Source organism: Atractosteus spatula, chromosome 4 (assembly GCF_055471065.1).
Source record: "Atractosteus spatula isolate fAtrSpa1 chromosome 4, fAtrSpa1.hap1, whole genome shotgun sequence".
NCBI classification, from domain to species: Eukaryota; Metazoa; Chordata; class Actinopteri; order Semionotiformes; family Lepisosteidae; genus Atractosteus; species Atractosteus spatula.
Window position 1 is genome coordinate 64,507,249 of NC_142709.1, and position 20,116 is coordinate 64,527,364.

General features: G+C 36.2%; 1 protein-coding gene across 4 annotated transcripts in view; it reads left to right on the forward strand.

The window, feature by feature from the left end:
- Positions 1–888: 888 nt before the first annotated feature.
- tp63 (tumor protein p63) overlaps positions 889–20,116 on the forward strand; it is a 68,174-nt gene continuing 48,946 nt past the window's right edge. For 3 of the 4 annotated variants that reach the window (XM_088912947.1, XM_088912948.1, XM_088912949.1), the window contains exons 1-3: positions 889–1,090; positions 13,014–13,148; positions 14,563–14,698. In XM_088912947.1, coding sequence (XP_088769073.1) covers positions 1,029–1,090; positions 13,014–13,148; positions 14,563–14,698 — 333 coding nt within the window. In that variant the 5' untranslated portion in view covers positions 889–1,028. Of the gene's footprint in view, positions 1,091–13,013; positions 13,149–14,562; positions 14,699–18,707; positions 18,768–20,116 lie in introns of those variants that run through there. The other variant, XM_088912953.1, reaches the window with a different exon arrangement.

Consider the following 20,116-nt stretch of genomic DNA (forward strand, 5'->3'; position numbering starts at 1 on the left):
CTATTTGGGGCGGGGAGAAAGAGTGATAGTTGTGTGTGCTGATGGAGTTTTTTTTGTGGGAGGGGGGCAATATCAGCTTGGGATGAGAATCTTGTTTATTTAGTCTACTGCAGGCTTTAAACATGGGGAATAGAAAACAGCTAATTGTTTCCCAGGCTCTATTAAAAAAACTGAAACCATGGAGGAAAACAACACGGTCCTTTTCTAAATGAATTACAAGCATCACGGGGGAAAATGTGTATGATCTCTATTGATCTGCTGATCTATTAATTAGCAGCCCAGTTACCAATTATAAAAATTAAGAAAATTACCACGATAATCAAATACATAAAGATCACACCTCACCACAGCTGAAACTCAAAGATGGATCTTGAAATGTGACAAATGGAATCTCCCCCCTAATTCAATTCGGTGTACAGTTGAAGGTGCAAGTCAGAATTAAACTGCTGTCTTGAAAAAGATACAGCAAAGGTCTCCTTAGGGACAGGATGAGAGTGTGGCTGGCTGTGTTTATTGCCAGGGTGGTAAATGACAACACAGATGCTTGTGTTGCTGCAGTTACAGCGTGATGCAATCTCCAGGCCAACCAAGAAAGAAGCTGGGTGTGTGTGTGTGAGAGAGTGGGGCGTGGGGGTGCCTGGGACAGTGGGGGAGCTGGGTGGAAATTTCAGAACGAGGCAACAGAACAAATGGCATGGATGAGTTTCCATGACTGTCCAGAAAGGCAGGGAATGTTCAATCTGCATAACCCAGCAACTCCGCGTTTCTGTGATACCCAAGCAACGTGCTGCTGGGATTGGTTAAACTCATGGCATGAGCCCCACCCATTTACTCATGTGGGGGGAAAAAAAGCCAAAATCAAAACAACTTCCACACTTTACCCTCTCCTTTGCACTTGACCTTCCAGCACTTTAGCCTGCTACTTTATTGTGTTTGTTTTTCTATTTATTACTTTATTTATTTTGTCTATTATTTTTGTTTTTTTTTCTTAGTTTGGAAGATCACGGCAGGCAGCCTTGAAGCACAGAATGAATTTCGAACATTCGCCCTATGCAACCTTACAGTACTGTCCTGAACATGCTTTTCAGCGGTAAGTAAGTCATTTAATTTATGCAAATGCAGCGGACACAAAAATAGCCCTTTGGTATTTGCCAACATTTTATATCTTTCAACTCATGCCTGAGAAAAAAGGAACTCAAGATCACTGTTCAGTAGGGTGTCATGCTTTGAAACAATTGACAAATTTGAGGAACTTGCCTGTACTTTACTGTGTTAAAATAAGTGCTACCAGGATGATAACATAAGAGCATTTGCAGAGTCAAAATGGAATCAAGTATGGTATTCAGGGATTCAACAAGAATATTTTGTTGAAAATAAATGACTCATGTTGATAGACATACATACACGTTGCACCTACATAATGTATATACATAGTTCTTTAGATTTCATGTTCATTTTTATTCCAGAAATGAGACCATGGTTGGTTTGAAAGTGTGAACACTTAAGCAGCTGTGTCTGAATGTACAGCTGTTGCTTATGTCTGATATTTATAGGTGTGGCGTACCCGTGGCAACAATGTGAGAGTTTAATGGAGCTTGGTGACATTTTAACCTTTGCAGAACTGTTTTTTTTTGAGGGGGCTGAAGCATTACATTAGTGTAGGCTTTAGGGATGTCTGGATCTTTTGAAAGTCATTAGGGAAACAATTCTGTAATAAAAATAATAACTAAAATGTCAACACATTAGCCCAGAGTGGTAAAAAGGTATATTTTCTATTCCTAGAAAATATAAGATGTATTTTTAATTTATTACCAAGCAAACAAACAGTCCCTTTTATTTTACGATCTTTCTATTATTGTTTGCAGGTGCAGAGCAGTCCTATTTTTTTACTTTAAATATTGAAAGAAAAAGGATGTTTATTAATAATTCGTATTTAATAATAAGAACAGATACATTCAATTTTAGAATAGTTTTATGGTGCTTGTTTCTGAGATTACAACTGACAAAATCGCATACAGTTTAGGGAAGAAATATTCAGATTAATTTTAGTACAAAATACATCTACAAATTGTATTAATTGCAGCGATACAACATGCCTAATTTGAAACTAATGAGTACATTAAAGACTCAGTTAAATGCAAAATGATTAAATTAACAAAAGAAAAAGAAACACTAATTTGTTCAATCTTAATACCAAACCCTGCAATGCTGATAGTTTTTATTTTTTATTACTTCTGTAAACGTAGTACAGCATTTTAATTAAAATTTATTTAGTTTGTTTTTTTTCCCACTTTATTAAAATTATAGTGATTCATGTTCAGACCTGGAAAAAAAATTTGTCACAGAATTTAAAAATCCACACAGCTGTGAAGACATACTGTATACATATGGATATTATCACATTAGTGATACTTTAGATATACTTTAGATAATTAGATTTACTTTAGATAAATCTGGTTAAAGACCATCAATCATCTCTAATGTTTTTTTCTTGCATTTTCAAAATGTCTCCACCTTATAATAAATGTCTAAATAACATAATGGTCAATTGGGAAAAAACGTAACATTTAGTGTAGCAGAGCACAATAATATATATACTGTAGTATGCAGCCACTACAGTTTCTGTTTGTACTATAGCTCCTTCAACAATGCTATGCAGAGGTAAATACTTACTCAGTCTACTATAGACTTAGCACAACCTGTATTCAAGAATGAAGTCTGACTTTCATCCCCTAATACAATAGAGGATAGTAGAATCTAAAATGAACCTGCTTTCTCAATAAAGAATGAGGAGTCCTTTCGGAGTCATTTGCTGTACAAAATGAAGTGAGATTGGCCCATTGCTTAAACAAACTCTGAAACAGTGAACTGGAAATAGCATTTAATTCACACTTCATGGTTGTTGAAAAAGCAGATGTAGTAAGCCTTCGGGATTATCTACTTCAGCTGCTATGGATAGTGTCCCTCCCAAAAATGTTGTAAATCTCATTTAAGTTGACCTTAAGTGTTACAGAGATTGCCTGCCTTGTACAGTAACCTGATACCTGAGCCCTACCTTACTGCAAAGGTGAATTGTTAAAAGAGGCTTAGTCTTTTTCCCTGTCTTTCAAGTGGACTATCACCAAAGAGCATCTTCTTTGTTCCATGTGAACTGCACAAAATAAACCAGGTAGAAATTGCATTGTATGTATTTTTAAATATTGTCTTAATCCAAGTGATGAAGGGAAGTAGACCAAGGTACCGCCCACTCCAAGAAAGGAATTCCTTTATAATGCTGAACAACTTTAAATCTTCTGTCTACTACAGCCTGTTTCTTTTCAACTTAAACTCTCCTTTGCTGCTCATCAAACTTTAAATAAGACTGATTTTTGTCCCTCTTTTAACTCTTTTTCAAAATTACCATGATGTATGACTAAACAACCGTGAAGGGTTTAAAACCAGAGGAAGACCACACACAAAACAGTTATTGACACTTCATAAATGTTTGATTTAGCTACCCTTTGCACTCCCTGTGACGGCTGAAGAGGTGGTCTTCGATTCTGCCTGGGTGTTTGCATTAGTGCAAGGTGCCTGTCTCAGGGAAGGAATCCTTTTCCTGCTGTCTGTGTTGTTTTAGTATGGAATCCACCTGCTTTCATGTGGTCTTTTGTTCCATCTCTGAAAGAAAAATATCAGGGTTGTGGCAGCCTAGGTAATTCTGAAAATATAAAGAAACAGCATTCAGATTCCTATTCTTTGGTCAATAAGAACAAAGCTGCCATAATAAATATGTAGAGAAATCTTATTAAAAAAAGGTAGTAAAAGTATGACTTTTAAAATGGTATTTTTGAATGCTGTAGAGAGAATGGACAGGAACGTCTTGTTACAAGATCTTCATATTTTGGGGTGGCAAAACAAGATTGTTGTTATTGCCAGCATGGATTGACTTTGTCCTTTGACCTCTGTCGTGCAAGCAGTGTAAACACCTGCACATCTTAAATATCAAAAACCTAAAACTTTAATAAGTGCAGTTAATACACTGTTATTAAAGGCTTAAAATTGTGTAGGAACAACATCTTTGGATACAGTGACATAAAAAGGAATAGAAAAAAGTACATTTATTTTGGTCTTGATTTAGTTTAAAAAGGTATCTAATCTTTTGTCTGCTAACGTAAATTCCCTTGAGAAAATTTCAGTATTTATATACTGAAACACCAGGAAACTGACTTCATGTTGATCTCATAACTAACTGAAGTGGTTAACCATTTGAAAATTGTGGGGCTATTTGGAAAAATCCCCCTGTACTATACCTAATAGTTTTTAGATCCTTTATCTTATACATGATTTAGCAGACTGTGAATAGCAACAGTAAGAAAAGAGATAGTAGATTGTCTATATAAAAAAACCAAAATTAGTTATTTAAAAATATTTTAAGACTACTATTGTCCCGCCTTTATTTTTTTCAGAATGGGTAGGTAAAAAAGAAATATTTAACCAGGCCCTGGTTCAAAGGAAAATTACCTCAAGTGCAAAAGATAATGATTTATTAAAACTATTTATAAAGAATGTAGCAGATTTCTAATTGCGGGGCTGGCTGCTATCTTTGCATTCTCATCTGTGAATCTGAAAAACTAATCAGAGACACCAGAAATCCTGCTCATCTTAGACCTCTGGCCCTTTCAGGATAGTCTCTGGTGTCTGCTCAGTTAAGTGGTTGCTAACTCCCCTAGGCAGTCTAAGCAACTTGCATGGTGATCAGACTCTTGGTAACATGAAAGAAAGTCTCCTCAGCACACTGAATTCTAAGCTTCCAATGGTTTTGTGAGTGTCCCAAACATTTCCTCATCTAAAAATCGTTTCGCTCACGATACTCTCTGATATCATTTTCTGTTCTTTTCTATTGCTTTCTGCTTCAATGGTCGCTAACATTTTAGTTTTATTTCTACCATTTACTGTATGGTAAGTCTAGTTAGGTAAAAACTGACTAAAGGTGAATTCTTCAGTGAGACAAGAAACAGTAGACTCACAACAGCAATCTCACAAAAATTCCAACAAAATCTGTTTTTTGGAACTATAGTGTTTCGCATTTTTTTCACTTTTCTATGTAACTGCATTTACAAAGCACTAAATATTTAGGTTAAGGTATACATATCTGAAACCTGCATGTGCACCTGGATAGTGACTCACACTGTGATCGTCTTACGGGTTGACTCATAGCATCCTACACATACCGTACATTATCATTACATCGAACAGTAAAAGTTCATAGCTTCCTGGTATCCAGGAAATAAAGTAAAAAGTTTTTTTTTTTTCCAAGGCTGCAAATGTGTTCCTTCTTACTCAAGAGAGCTGGAACATCACAATGAGTTGGTCATGGCAGAATTTGGAATCTTAATGAGCTCACTAGTAACATTTATAGGATTTAATGTGTTGTTCTTACTGTTGTGGTGCTGTATGCCGGGCATTAAAGGACCATAATTTCCATGTAACACGCTTGTAGTAAATCAAGTGTGATGTGAATCTTATAAAAAGCACAGATGCGTCTTGCTCTGGGTCCCAAAGCTTTTTGTAGCACCATGATGTAGGGCCATTGGCCAGACTCCCTGAATGCATAATTGTTTTTGGCTTTAGACCAGATCTGTGGATTTTGGTTGACGTCTTCCTCTGTCAGATTTCCTCATTAGACAGAACTCTTCCCATCCTGGGGTGCTGATGTCATTATATTGGGCTGTCAATCCTCCTATCCAGTCTACACTAATGTATTTAGAGTATGCATGTACTGCATGACCTGGGATAACAACCACTCAGCACCTGCTAGGAAACCATATAATCCAAATGTTCTCAGCAGGATGTAATGTTTTCAATATTAAAATATAAAACATATAAGCAAGCCAAGCACTCAATACCCTTGAAAGTTTAATTTTCTCTAAGTGAGAGCCTGAACCTTGCAAATCTCCCCACTCCATGGGAACTCAAAGAGAACAACCACCCCAACAAGTGAAAATTAACATTTAAGTTCATAGCCGGGCAGTAATGGTGATAAACTTTCCCTGAATCCACACCTTGTATGGTTTTGTTTCAATCTCTCTTATAGGAATGTACATAGATCTAGTCAGTCAGTTTCACAATAATGAAAGTGTGCGTTAAGAAGGGATTCCAGAGAATATGGATAGGATTGCTTGCATCAGCTTATTTAATAAAACAGAGCTAATTAACACTATATAAGCATTCAATTTCTATACCTTTATAAGTTAATTAATTAATACATTAATTAAAATGTATTAATTAAAAATCAATTAATAAAAGAACAGTCACTAGCAAGATAAAGCTGCAAAAAGAATGTGTAGCAGAGTATTTAGCTGTCTTGAGAAATACTGCCCTGTTGTAAACATACTTATAGCAATGACTGAGCGGAGAACAGAGTACAACAGAAAGCAGGGCCCTGTTATTTCTTCATCTGTGCTCATTTAAAGGCAGTCTTTTTGAGAGGGGCTTTCCTCCCCTGAAGGTACGACGTCTCTAAACAGAAATCTGAAGCAACAGAAAACAGATCTAAGAGAGAAACAAAAGAGGGGTCTTTATGTACAAAGAAGGTTGAAAGCTTGGAAATGGAAAATAACTAATACTTTGAGTGCCGTGTCAATGACAATTTAATTTTCCAATATTCTCACGTACACCCAGATGTTGCCACATTTTCTGCATTTACACAAATCATTGTAAGTCTGACATCTTTGCTTCCTAAAAAAATATTTATACATACAGTGCACAGAAGTATTTGCCCTCCTGTCTTTTCTGGGCAATGTGCTTTAACACCTGCATCATTTCCTATTAAAAATTCCTTGACTTTTAAAAGTTCCTTGACGTCTATGTCCTAGATATGACTTGCTCATTAACAGCACTATATTGAAAGTAAAGTTGAGGTCATAAAAATGGGGCATTCAAAGAAACAAATCTGAAGAAACCACTGAAGAAATGCTTATGAAAATCAAAACAAAGTACTACAGCAGAATTGTTTTGAATTCCCATACTGAAGATAGATACTTTGTTCAGTATGGGTATCTTGCAGGGAAGGGAAAGACATTTGTAAACGATGGAAAACTATCTTGAACATCAACATGAGAACAGTTTGGATGAGAGGTACTGTTTGAACTCATGCGACACATGTAATAATGGGGTATCCTAATGAAGGTACTGTACTTCTTAGAAATCTATTGCACTAATTTCTGACTTTTTTAGATTGTGAAATCTAAAGATGTAGCTGGTTTTCTGGCTCCTAACCACTTATGGCAAGGACAATACTGATAACAATCACATGTAGGATTAGACAAAAGAAATGTTAGGGTCCTTAAAACTGAACTGCTGACTATACCCATACTCGAGTCCACTTTCCCAAAATATATCTGGATAGCGTTAGCGTTTTACTGAATGTTAAATCTGTGTATTCCCACAACCAATATAATCTAATATATATTTTAACATTCTTACTTGTATGCAATGCTGAGTTTAGATTTCAGCACATTTTGCAACTGCTGTTCCCTTCTGTTGAAGTCAGAGATGCTTGGAGTATGCTGCCAGAAAACCTACAGCATATTTTCTAAAGCAGAAAATTAATTTTTTTAAAAAGCATAAGATTCTATAATTAACTTCATACACCGGTTAGGCTTTGCTTTTTTGCCGTTTAAATTTATTTTGGGGGGGATTTGGAGAATGGAAAAAGAAAAGTGAGTCAGAGTTGCTATCCAAGAGTCATTCTTAATTTTTGGAAGAACGTGTACCTCAAGATACAGGCATCATTCCCTGGGAATAGGGTTTTTCTTTGAAGAAAACTGGATAATTTTTACAGCTGTCTGAGGTAATCTTTGATTAAAGCACCAGCAGCAGTTTACAAAACATGGGGTTAACCATGTGCCTAGAAGCATTGCAAACAGGCCTTTAATTTTCAATAGGAGCTCTGAACATGCTGGGTGCAGCCTTAACATAATTATCAACACAGGGATTAATCCTTAAAGTCTGTTGCAGGTGCTCCTATGCACAGTGTTTTCAAAATAGAAAAGAAGCATTTTGTTTTCTCTCTTGTAGTCCATTCTTGGGTACGAATGAAGGCTAATGGGGAAAAGGAACACACATTTCTTTGTTCATTCGCCTGTGACTAGGAGCACAAGCTTTGTGATTTTTTTTCCAGTTTCTTTTAGGAATAAATCTTCAACTGTACTAACAATGGCAGGCAGGCTTTTGTTTACAAAATGCTGGCATGGAGTTGTTTTTTTTGGTTAAAGGGAAGAGGTGGGTTATTGCAGTCTTTTAAAGTCCAGTCTTTTCAAACCTACTCAAGCAGCACTAAACAAAGCAAACACAAAGTGCTGATGAGTGAGGGAATGGGCAGGTTGCTGTGGAGTTAGATTGGCAAACAGTATATGAGAACGTGGTGTGTGTTTTATTATTGATAATCATAATAATTACATATCTATGGCACTTTTAATCCCAAAGGATCCCAAAGCATTTTACATATAGGACAGGACCTACTTCATGCATTATTAAGGTGCAGCACCTATTATGTGTCAGCAGTCCTCTTAAACAGTACACCATATCCAATGGAGAACATAGATCTTAATTCACTGAGAGAACTGAAGGGAATTCAGCCAGGATTCCATGATAAACACTTCATCCCACCATAAAGAACAGTGTCATGAGACCAATAGGTCATTTAGGCACTACAATTAGTTTACAATGATTAGTTAATAATTAGTAATTAATAACATTAATAAGTAATAATTAACAATTAACTACAAAATTGAATTACAATAAGTCACCAGGACTTTAATTGTTTTACTTTTTATATCACATTTTCTCGAATGCTGCTTTTTATGTCATGCAGGTCACTACCGGATGACTTTCACCAGTAATAGTGACTCATATTGAAAGATGCCTCTTTCAGATAAAACATGAGGTTAACCATGTGCCTAGAAATACCCGTTTTAGGTCCTTTGTTTCCTTTCTTGTGTCTTCCATATTGAGGTAACCACAAGTTCTTGTATTTATTTGCTGGATTTTTTTAGTATTTATTTTATCGCCAGAAACTGAAACAATGATCTTAAATTGAGTAACATTCGGTATAGTGACTTAGTAATTGTCAACTGTCAAATGATTTTCAAAACCATTGAAGACACAAAGCTGAAAACCTTTTTAACTAGTTTACTGTGAATTTACGTATTATGTGTAAAACATTATAGATGTGATTTTATACAAAGCCCACCCCTGTGTGAATTCTCATCTTGCTCCTGCTTGGCATCTACAGAATTACCCTCACTTACCTCATTTTGGAAGATTATAATATAAGCTTCCACTACAGCATTCCTAAACCTATCTACACTTCCCTACCTGCACTGCTAAACCTAAGACAAAAGGTTAAGCATGGTGGATATCTAATATCATATAAATTCTACCCAGAAGGTACTGCTGTATGCTAAACAACAGAACCTTCATACTTTTGCCATTCATCAAACTAGGTACAGCCCAGTGGATGCCTGTGTAAAGGCACAATGCAGTTGCAGGTGTACAGCTGTAAAATCTTGTGTGTGTGTCCTGGACGTCCAGTGAACAAACCTCAGCTTGGAACTGGTTGTGAATTGTTGATGAGTGACACTGCCTGTAATGCAAATGTGTTTGGCATTGGAATACGACACTCTGTGCCAAATGACTATCCATATATCTGTGTAAAGTACACACAGAGGTAAAAGACATTTAAGTCTTTTTGACAGTCGTGGCAGCACAGTGTGTTTCTCCTAGCAATGCAATTCGAGCGTTCACTCTTTGCCACACCCTTCTTGGCTTATGAAAAGGATCTTCTGTGCCTTCCGTGAAATGTTTAATTTTTTTACAGACTTTTTTTGGGGAAAGGGGGGATTTGTGAAACCTTTCTTTGAATTACATTATTGTAGCACTCACAGATGATGAATATTATTTCTGCTTTTTTATTTATGATTGCAAAAATCTACAGATCCTATCACATTTAAGTAACACTGTTTTTTCTCATTTAAAAAGTTATCAACAATGAATTATTTCATTCATACTGCAAAGCTGAGAACAATGGATTCAATAAGGCCAAAAATCAATATATGGAGTTTTAGTAAAGTATTTTTCTGCCACCACGAATCCAATTAAAAGATATGTTTTTGTTTCTCCAAAATGCAGTTCACTCTGGACTGGTGGAGCTTATTTCTATTAATCAGGTGCTTAAGTGAAAATTGAATTGATTTTTGGCCAAGTTACTGTCCTGTTGTTGGGAGTTAAAAAAATAGTGCAGTACAGCATTGGGGATAGGAAGGGTGACATACGAATACTGTAATACTGTATTGGCAGCTGATTTGAGTTAGATTTATGAAGAAGAAATGAGATGAAATTATTTAGAATAAAACGGGAAGATTAAGTCACACATTTTGGAAATGCCCAAACAAACATGATTGTTTTCCAGCTATGATTATAAACAATGAAAAATGGGCAAATAACCTAGCCTCAATAAAATGACATATACTGTATATCTTCAGTGTATTTTGATTACTTTTACATTTGGGATATTTTTAATCAAAGTAAATTTTGATTTTTTAAGGCATGTGGAGAGGAACCAGTGGGTGGTTATAATAATAAGAAAGAATACCAACATTTACATTTACAAACATGGGTCATAGATCATGACATAACTGAATTGTAATAAAATAAATCAGATGCATTTTACAATTATTTTTGTAAAAATAATTATTTTGTATGCTCAGATTATGATTACCATAAACAAACTACTGAACCATCACAAATTAATCAACAAAGTGATTTTGGGATGGTCAGCACTAGAACAGATGACTAGAAATTTTGGACTTCAGTAAGAACTGTAGCATTTTGTGTATTTACTTTATCATGGTGATAGGGGGCACTACCACACAGGAAGGTATTGTTTTAAAAAAATATTCCTGTTTACCTGCTTATAGGGGGAGTTATTTATCTTTTTTTTTCAAATTAAATTCCTGACAGCTGTTTGCCTGTTTAGAGGGAAATTATCAAAATTCTAGTCTGATTGTTTTGTGAAATCCCCTAATTCAGCCACTATCACATATCTGCATAAGAAACATAAAAGTCATCTGCCTCATATAAGTTACAGTCAATGTCACAAGAGATTTGTAAATCTATCCTTGTTTCTGGATTGTGCAATGATTTTAAACAAAGGCTCATTTCTTTAACCTGGGCAGTCTGAAATTAATTGTTACATGTACTTCCAGCAGGAAACCAACAGGAATTATTGAACCAATATACTGTAATACTTTTCCATCTGCTAGGTGAGAATCTGCTCATTTCTTTACGATGTAAATTAGTTAAAGAAAAATACAAAAGTTAAAAAATGGGTCTTGGTGATGAAGCAGATTATTAAAAGGAAATCTTTCCATTCAACATTTTATTTTGTTTTGTGTTTTTCCTAACAAACTGCAAGAGGGAGAGGGTTGAAATCCAGCTTATGGTTGTGCTGAGATTTGCTGCGCTTCATTAAAAGTGTTTGCGTTGGGGGATCAGGTATTAATATCCTACTGTGCAGAATGTAGGGGAATTCCGGCTCTGTGCTCTGTGCCAGCGTCTGATTCTGGGCCTCTTCCAGCCCCCACCCTCTTAGTTCTGTACAGCTGTACACATACCAATAACTGCAAATCACTGCAGAGCTATCATATAGCGTAGGGGAATTCCACACCACGCAGATGGCAGCATGTGCAGCAGTACATGATGAACAATGGCTTCTGCCATAGACTTGCATCTGACAGATATCCATACAAAAGTGTGCTTTTTCCTTGTGTGATAATGTGCAGCAGTGAGCACCAGCGGTTAATTTAAATCACAGTTAAACTTTGAATTCTCAACAAGAATTCAATTAGGTATAGGTTGAAACACATCAGTCAGGTACAGTATGTACGGTAGCCTCTGCTTGCATGTCATCATTTGAGACACGGTGCACATTTATTGTCCTGGAAACATCCCATTAAACCCAAATACAGTACATATCAATTCCACTCTTATACCTACTTTTAAAAGTGCTATATCCATCCATACAGGGAAAAAGGAAGTAAGAATATGTTATTGTTTATACTAAACAAGTTTTTTTCAGGCCTTTTCTACTAAATATTGCCAAAGTATAAACATGCTTTTATGAAATATTTTTTAGGTTCTTCTAAGCTGAGGTTGCAGGTGTTCAAATATTTATTGAACCTGCTATATGAATACTGTGCGCACCTTATTTACTTTAGTAGTCTCTAAATTTTCTCTTGGAGATTTTATATGTACAGTCTTGTTCAGAATTAATAAGCACCTTGTGGAATTGTGAATGCTGGGTAATAACATAATAATGTTTTTGTTAAAAGACAAGTAATATTTTCTTGGTTTATATTATCAAGCTGGTTTATATGCATCTAAGAATATTAGAGATATTAGAATAAGTCTACTGCTCATGATAGGGTAATGCATAACTGTATTAAAGGACAGGTAAAAGTTTATTCCATGCTCAGAGAAAAACAAAAGAGCCACAATGTTTCGGCTGTGGATTCTTCTTCAGGTGTCAGACCACCTTCTTCAGGTGACACCTGAAGAAAGCTCCACAGCCTTTTATCACATTAATAAGTGTTAATGACAAGAAGGGAATTAACTGAAGAGGGTTAAGATACAACTTCTCTTCTTCCAAGGCAAACCTTTTAATCTATAGACTAACTATCAGTCTCCAACTTGCCTAACTTAAGATTTCAAAGTGATAATAGTTCTAAAAATCTAGAAAATACTTGCATGTCTTTAATTACAGCTTAGTTACCCTTAGATGCTTGAAGGTGTTAAATCATTATGCTTAATACAGTACATTCAAATTTGGAGGGAAAGTAAATAAGATTTATTGTATATAATATAATTCTAACGAAAGAAGCCTGGAGTCATACTTTTGAATGTACATGTGTACTAATAATTGATCCACTGGGGATTTTTAATGGGAACATTATTTTTATTTTGTGTATTTCTAGATTGAGAGATCCATCAACTTGCTTTTCGTGGACAGAGAGTTCATTCCTTACCTCCATGTCTCAGTCCTCGTCTTCTCAGGCCACTGATATACTCAGCCAGGATGTCTTCAACCAGCTACTGGAAATGCTGGACCAGTGAGTATATACATGAGCTATGAACCAAGGAACTGTTCTTAGGCATTCAAAGGGTGACGATTTAAGTGAGTTGTGCTTTCAGCGCTGTTATGCACTAGGATGGTTTCTGAAAAAATACCCACACAAGCCCAAAATTCACCTTTACGTTTCCATGTTTCTTAACATTGTTGAGGAGAAATATTTTCGGCTTGTGTCAACATTTAAAGGGACTCAGAAAAATTCCCCTGTGTCAGATGAAATCAGCTTTAATAATAGTTTGTATTATTATTATTTTCATCCCAAAGGATCCCAAAAAGCTTCATATATACAGTAGGAAAGAATCTACTTCATCCACCCCTGCAATGTAGTATTCACCTGAATAATGTATGGCAGCCATTACAAGCCAGCCACCACACTACAGAAGTGAGAAATTACTTTTCAAGTTGAATAAAGGTAGGAAATTACAGAGACCAGATTATGAAAGCCCACAGAGGAATTCAGCAAGAGGAATTCAGGGTTAAGCCTCCTAACTCAAACAGACAGTGCTATGATGTCTTTAATGTCCAAGTAGTCATGACCTTGGTTTAATGTCTCATCCAAAGAACGGCACCTCCTATAACATAGCATTTCCATGTCACCAAACTGGGTCATTGGAAAATTTGCCACCTTGTGGTCCAAGTGGTGTTGTCTGAGGCTGCCCGGTGCTCCTCCCATCTAAATTCTGACCAGGCCCAACATTACTTAGTTTCTGAGATCTACAATGTGGTAAGGCTGCTGACAGGATTGACTGGAGTCCTAAACTCATTACTTTTGGCGATGGTTTCTAAGCATTCTACAGAAAAGCTTCTGTTATAGGAAGTGAATTAGAAAGGTAAGACAGTAATAGATTCCCCCTCCCAACCCCACAGGCCTTTTCAATCACACCTAATACTTTCTCTGTATACTTCCTGCCAACTGCTTTGCATGGATTTGTTAGAATTAGTGTTGGAAAAACATTCAGCTTTTTTACATTTTTATAAATGTATCCGAAAACGAATAAGAAGGACTTATTCCAGTGAGGACGGTGTAGATACATATGAACTTACCTTGTCTGAGTGATTTCCTTATAGGAGTTAGTGTAAGACAGTGCAGACTGTGTATGGATGCCTTTCCAAACTACAACCCTCCTCTACGTACTGTATGGTTGAGAGTTTGGGTGAGGACTGCCTCTTAATATCTGAACGAATATTTTATTTTCTTGAGTAAACACAAAAGCACAAAGTGTTGTATCAGATGTCATGATGAAATGTACTCTAAACAGACCTGAACACTCTCTGAGGTGTGTGACCAAAATATGAGATAGCAGGAACATCATCCCACATATTCTTGTTTATCAATTGTGTGCATTTGGGATTTATTGTTTTGTTTTATTTGTCATAAATCTTTTTTTTTCCAGATCTGCATTTCATACAGTTCAGCCAATTGAGCTAGACTTCTCTGAGAGCCCAGGGCATGGTGCTGCTGGCAATACCATCCAGATCAGCATGGACTGCATCACCATGCGTGACCGCAATACGCAGGACCCCTGTGGGGTGAGTAGCAGGAACATTGCTTGGGAGTTGTCTTATACCTCCTACACACAGAAAACATCAATAGTGAGAGGGGGGTGGCCAAAGGTTTCTTGGTCTTTTTCCTGAATCCTATTTACAGTTAAACATGGAATAATACTGTATTACTGCAGTTTTGATGATCTAAACACAGCCAAAGATAATAAGCATACTTCAAAACTGCATTATAAAACCACTTGTGTGCCTAAATTGAACTTGTACAACATATAAAAAAATTCCACCAGCTGAACGTTGTGAAATTATAGAGGAGCTTCTTCATTTCACTGTTACAAAAGTGTGGTCAGACAAGAAAAATTGGAACCCTTTGATATAAATGCAAAGCATAACATCAGACAAAAACCCAACATAATGCATCACTCAGTCTGCACAATCCTTGCTGTCAAACATGGTGGTGGGAACCTTATATTAGTTCTGCTTCTCATCACCAATGACTAGAAAGCTCAAGACTCAAGACTTACAGTATGGGAACAAAGAAGAAGCAAAGTACTGACATATCTTAGAGTAAAACCTGCTTCAGACTTAAAACTATGCAGGCAATTCACCATTCACTGGGATAATGACAGGACAGTGACCCAAAGCACAATACCAACATTGTACTGTACTGTAGTGGCTTAAGGATAAGAAATTGAATATCCTTGTTTGGTAAAATCAAAGCCCTGACTTGAATGCTATTGGAAATTTGTGCAAATGCTTGAAAATAGCTGTTCATAACAGATCCCCATGAGAGAGCTTATGCAAATCTGCTAAGAAGAATGGGCAAAAATTGCATTAAGCAGGTGAGCAAAGGTGGTAGAGACTTACCCAAAAAGACTTTTGGCTATAATTACTGCAAAAGATGCTCCCACCAAATATTGAGCTCATGGGTCTGTATACTTATGCACTTAACATTTTCATTTTTTCATCTTCAATTTTTTGCTGACATTTACGGCAACCTATTCTACCCTTAATGTCTTTGGGTTGAGCTTTCAGATTTTGAATAAAATATTAGAATTTAATTCAATATGTATGCTTCATTTTGTAATTTCACAGAATGGGAGACCATAAGAGGTCCCATTGCTTCAGACTGCTCATAACGGCTAATAAATGGACAATATTTGAATCAGGCTTCTTCATTGGTATCGTTGCCAGATACATAGATGTATTTAATACTTCACACAAAATAGTGAAAACCACACTCAGGTAGTCAATCAAAAGATGAATGTGTAAGATATGCAATCTTGAGCATACAAAATTACCCATTTCCTGTGGGAAAATATTCTTGTTCTTTTAAATCTTTTACAAATTCATTTAAGCAAAAAAATCCAAAACAAGACATGAGAATTAACCATTTCTTCAAGCTGGAAATTTCTTTGTTTATGACACCCTATTATACAAACTTAACACCATGCAGCACTGACATATAGTACTCTATACAACATCTTTGAACGCATAGAGATCAAGGAATTATTTTAAATGATCACTAGCAGAATTTCAGGCAACAAATATGACTGATAGCAGCATTTTTAAGGGTTAGGGTTGAAATCATTTCACAAGTGGGGATTTCCTTTAGCAGCAAGTTTTAGACCAATGGTAAGTCCCTATAGGTAAGATGCCAGTAGGAACATCTGTACTGCTCTGTAACATTGATGGGGTTTCCCTCGTTGTGCACTTTAGTGGGGTAGACAGGTGCTGCAAAAGATCACCCTTGTTAGCTGGGTTTTACACCAGTAAGATCTCAAATGTTGTAACTCCGAAACATTTTCATAAACCGGAAGAAATATTGCTTATGGAGAGAAATTTTGTACACAATACAGCCTCATTTCTAAGAGGACGAAGGATGTTAAGGGAATTACTACTGCCTGTCAAAGACTGGAATAGGCAGTTGGTGGAAAAAGAGGCCAGTGTTAACATTTTTTGTTAATTAGTTGAACTGAGGAACCTACTGTAACCTGCACAATTTCTTCTGTCGACAATCTGTGAGAGTGACATTGCACTTTATCTTGGTGTTTGTGTTTTGCCAATGGGGAGGAGAAACCAACTTACATCAAATGAGATGGGATTTTTTAATGTAAGTTTACATTTTTAAAATGGTGTTTTCAATAGAAATCCTATTACAGCACCCGATGTTTACAAATGTTTTAGAATTTGTGTTTTTAATATAGATAGTTCCTCTAAAAGTTTTGTATACATACAGTATAAATGATTTCCTTCATTTTCAGAGATCACACAGTCATGACACGTATTGTTCCACTGACCTGATTGTAAAGAATTTTGCATGTGTTGCAGAAAAAGAAAACTTTCTTTTAAATTTCATTGCGTCTTTAGTTATCAGTTTGATGCAGTGAGAGCATGAATATCACTTGTACCTTACACGTTTCTGGCTCTAGCGCAGTAGATAACACAGGATCGACGTTACCTTGTTGTATCGGCAGTAGTTTGCCTCTTATGAAAATATTGTACAGTTGTTTCATGGAAATGTCCCAATTCTACATTTCTACAATGTAGTAGTCAGCTAGGGGTGATTTTAAAAAAGGTCAAAAAGCATTAAGAACTATCACACGGTGGCCTTGGTCAAAGAAAAAAAATATTGAATGCATCATTGTTCGGACAATGATGTTCAGACTTCCTCTGGGAACGGTAACAACTACCAGCATCTTCTCTTGTGTTGCTGGGGTTTGGCTAATGTTTATTTAATGTCTTAAGAGTTTAGTTACATTTAGAAACGAACGAAACAGTTTGATTTAACTAATAAAACTTACAATACGTTTTTTTTTTCATTGAAAAGCTGCACAATTATGCTAAAGAAAGGCCTTTATGCAGGACCTTTGTCCTTAATGTTTGGAACTTTTATGGCCGATTTCTATAGAGACTATGAGATGCCAATATTCATAAACCTAGAGACAATTGAGATGTACTTTAGGCAAGATTCATTTAGGTTTCATATCATTAATAATGGCTTAATCTTTATTAATTTTTATTATTTTTTCTAATTTTAATATATTATTTTTACTACTATAGATACTTATATATGTTTGTAAGGCTATGGATTTTGTTGCAACAACAATGAAATCAGCTATGTAAAATCTGAAATAAGGGGCATTATCATTTTAAGACTTTATACTGTAATTAACCCTCACGTTTATCTCATAGAAGATGGATGGAATTCTGTTGCTGTTTTTAAGATAAAGATAACGCTAATCAAGTTCAAATGCCAATGACTTAGTGAATTTGCTCTTACGTGTGCATATTGAAATTTTCACGTAAAAAATTAGTAATGTCCGAACGACGCCAAAATACAGCTTAAAAGGCAAGAACCGTTGACGTTAGCGAGATGTGAAACGCTCTCGCACTCCGGGTCCCTGTGTCAGTACACCATCTACCCTCACCCTTCCACAGTATTAGTATTACGCTTTGGAGTACGGTAGCAATCGGCAGTGAATACCATTATTTGAGAGCTCTGTGTTGGCAGCCAGGGCAGTCTGCCTATCACCATACTGTGATTATAAATGAAAGGCATCCTTTGAATTAAGTCCTCAGTGGGCATTGCCTCATTTTTTTATTTCAAATGTAGGTGTGTCTCTTTTATGGCTCATTAGAATACAGCTTGCAGTTTAGCGCCAGGGGGGACATGTTTGTATTGTGTAGGGTTTATGTTTAATCTGAAATACCTATTCTTGTTTTTTTATAGCTGCAGGGCAGCAATTTAGCGCAGCACCTGCCGCCCTGTTGAGATTTCAGCACTCGTCTGTCAGTAGGTGTCTCCTTGCAGAGAGGGCGGAGAGTGGCTCGGGGTAGAATAACACGATGGAATGTGGCAGAAACAGTGGTAGAAGAAACATAATATCCTCGCGAAACAGCTGATTTTTTTTCAGAGAGGATAGAGAACGAATCAGCTGAGTATTGAGGCCAAAGAACTGAGCACTTAGCACAGTTTGCTTTTAATTCAGACTTTTTATCAACATTCGTTGCTAAAACGCCGTTTGGTAATTGACTTAATTACTTACGTCTCTGTGCCTGAAATCGCTGTGTCCGCCAATTGCTGCACTTAGTGAATGTAAGTTTAAAGAACCCGCTACCCTTTTACACTATTGTGTTTATGACGCGCATTTTAACAGGCATTTTGTGTACATTTTCAGTCATATTTTAATTCATCACGCATTTTAGTATTTAAAAATATATAACCATCAATATAAACCTTGTACAAAAGTACGCATTTCCTTCAAACAACACAGTATAGATAAAAACAATAAATATACATATTTTTGCCAAGCTAAACTGGAGAGTGAGAGGGTGGCTGCCTATTGGCTCATTATAATTGAAGCTCAGCCTTTCTGATGTGTATGAGCAGCAGCCTTAGCGTTGGCCATCCTGTTGTGGGATGCTTGGTCCGAGGTTAAGGACATTTTCAGCTTTTTTTCCTCAGATTTATTCTTAGGAGGCCTGTATGCAAACTGAAATTAAAGTGCACAGACTATGATTCTAAAATTCAAATAGTCTGAGTAGTGCGCTGTTCAGAACAGACAACGGCGAGAAAGTCAGTTGTCTACATGATTCTCATGCGGTACTGAAAAAGTTGTTAGAAGTACAACGTGTTTTGCATAGTGCTTTAAGACCACGTATCGATTCCATTCCCGGTTCCATGGCCCGTATGAGCCAAAGTAATTACTAAAATATCTAAATGAATAACAGTAGTAAAGCACTCTTCTATGTATTCATTGATCTACTGCGATGTAACAGGCACTTCACATATGATTCAAATAATATATACTGTACAGGAATTATATAACATGAAAGGAAAAAATATATTTTGCTCAAGGTGTTGTGCATACAGCTGTAATATATTTTATTTGAACGACAAACACACAGAAATCGTTATTCTGCAGAGTCACTGTGTTCTGTAGTTTTCTTCACATTGCAAGACATATTTGATCTTTTACAAATGAAAACTGGATGATGTAATTCTGTCCATATATGCAAAATGTGATCTGTTTGATTGATGTGTTCTTGATTTTTTTGTCACATCCCATTGCATAGGAGAATTAGTGGAGCAGAACATAAGATTACTGTGAGTGGTTAGAGGGATTTTGTGAAATTTCCACCTGGTCTTATTTATTAAATATACATATTTCACACATACAAGCAAAGAGGCTGCCACAGACTGATCAATGACAAAAGCTGTGCTAGAAGAACAGTCTTCACTAACGCACTGTAAGTAGCCACCAATATCTCCCATCTTTGGAAATAACCATGAAGTATTTAGATGCTTTTGCTCTTCTTAATAACCTGTTTTGCGTTGATTCAGTATATAAGGAGAGGAGTCTTTGCTGTAATTGACAGCATTATGTTGATCAGCATGTCCAATCTTCAAGGCACAGTATAAAGTATTCTTTTTATTGTAAAAAC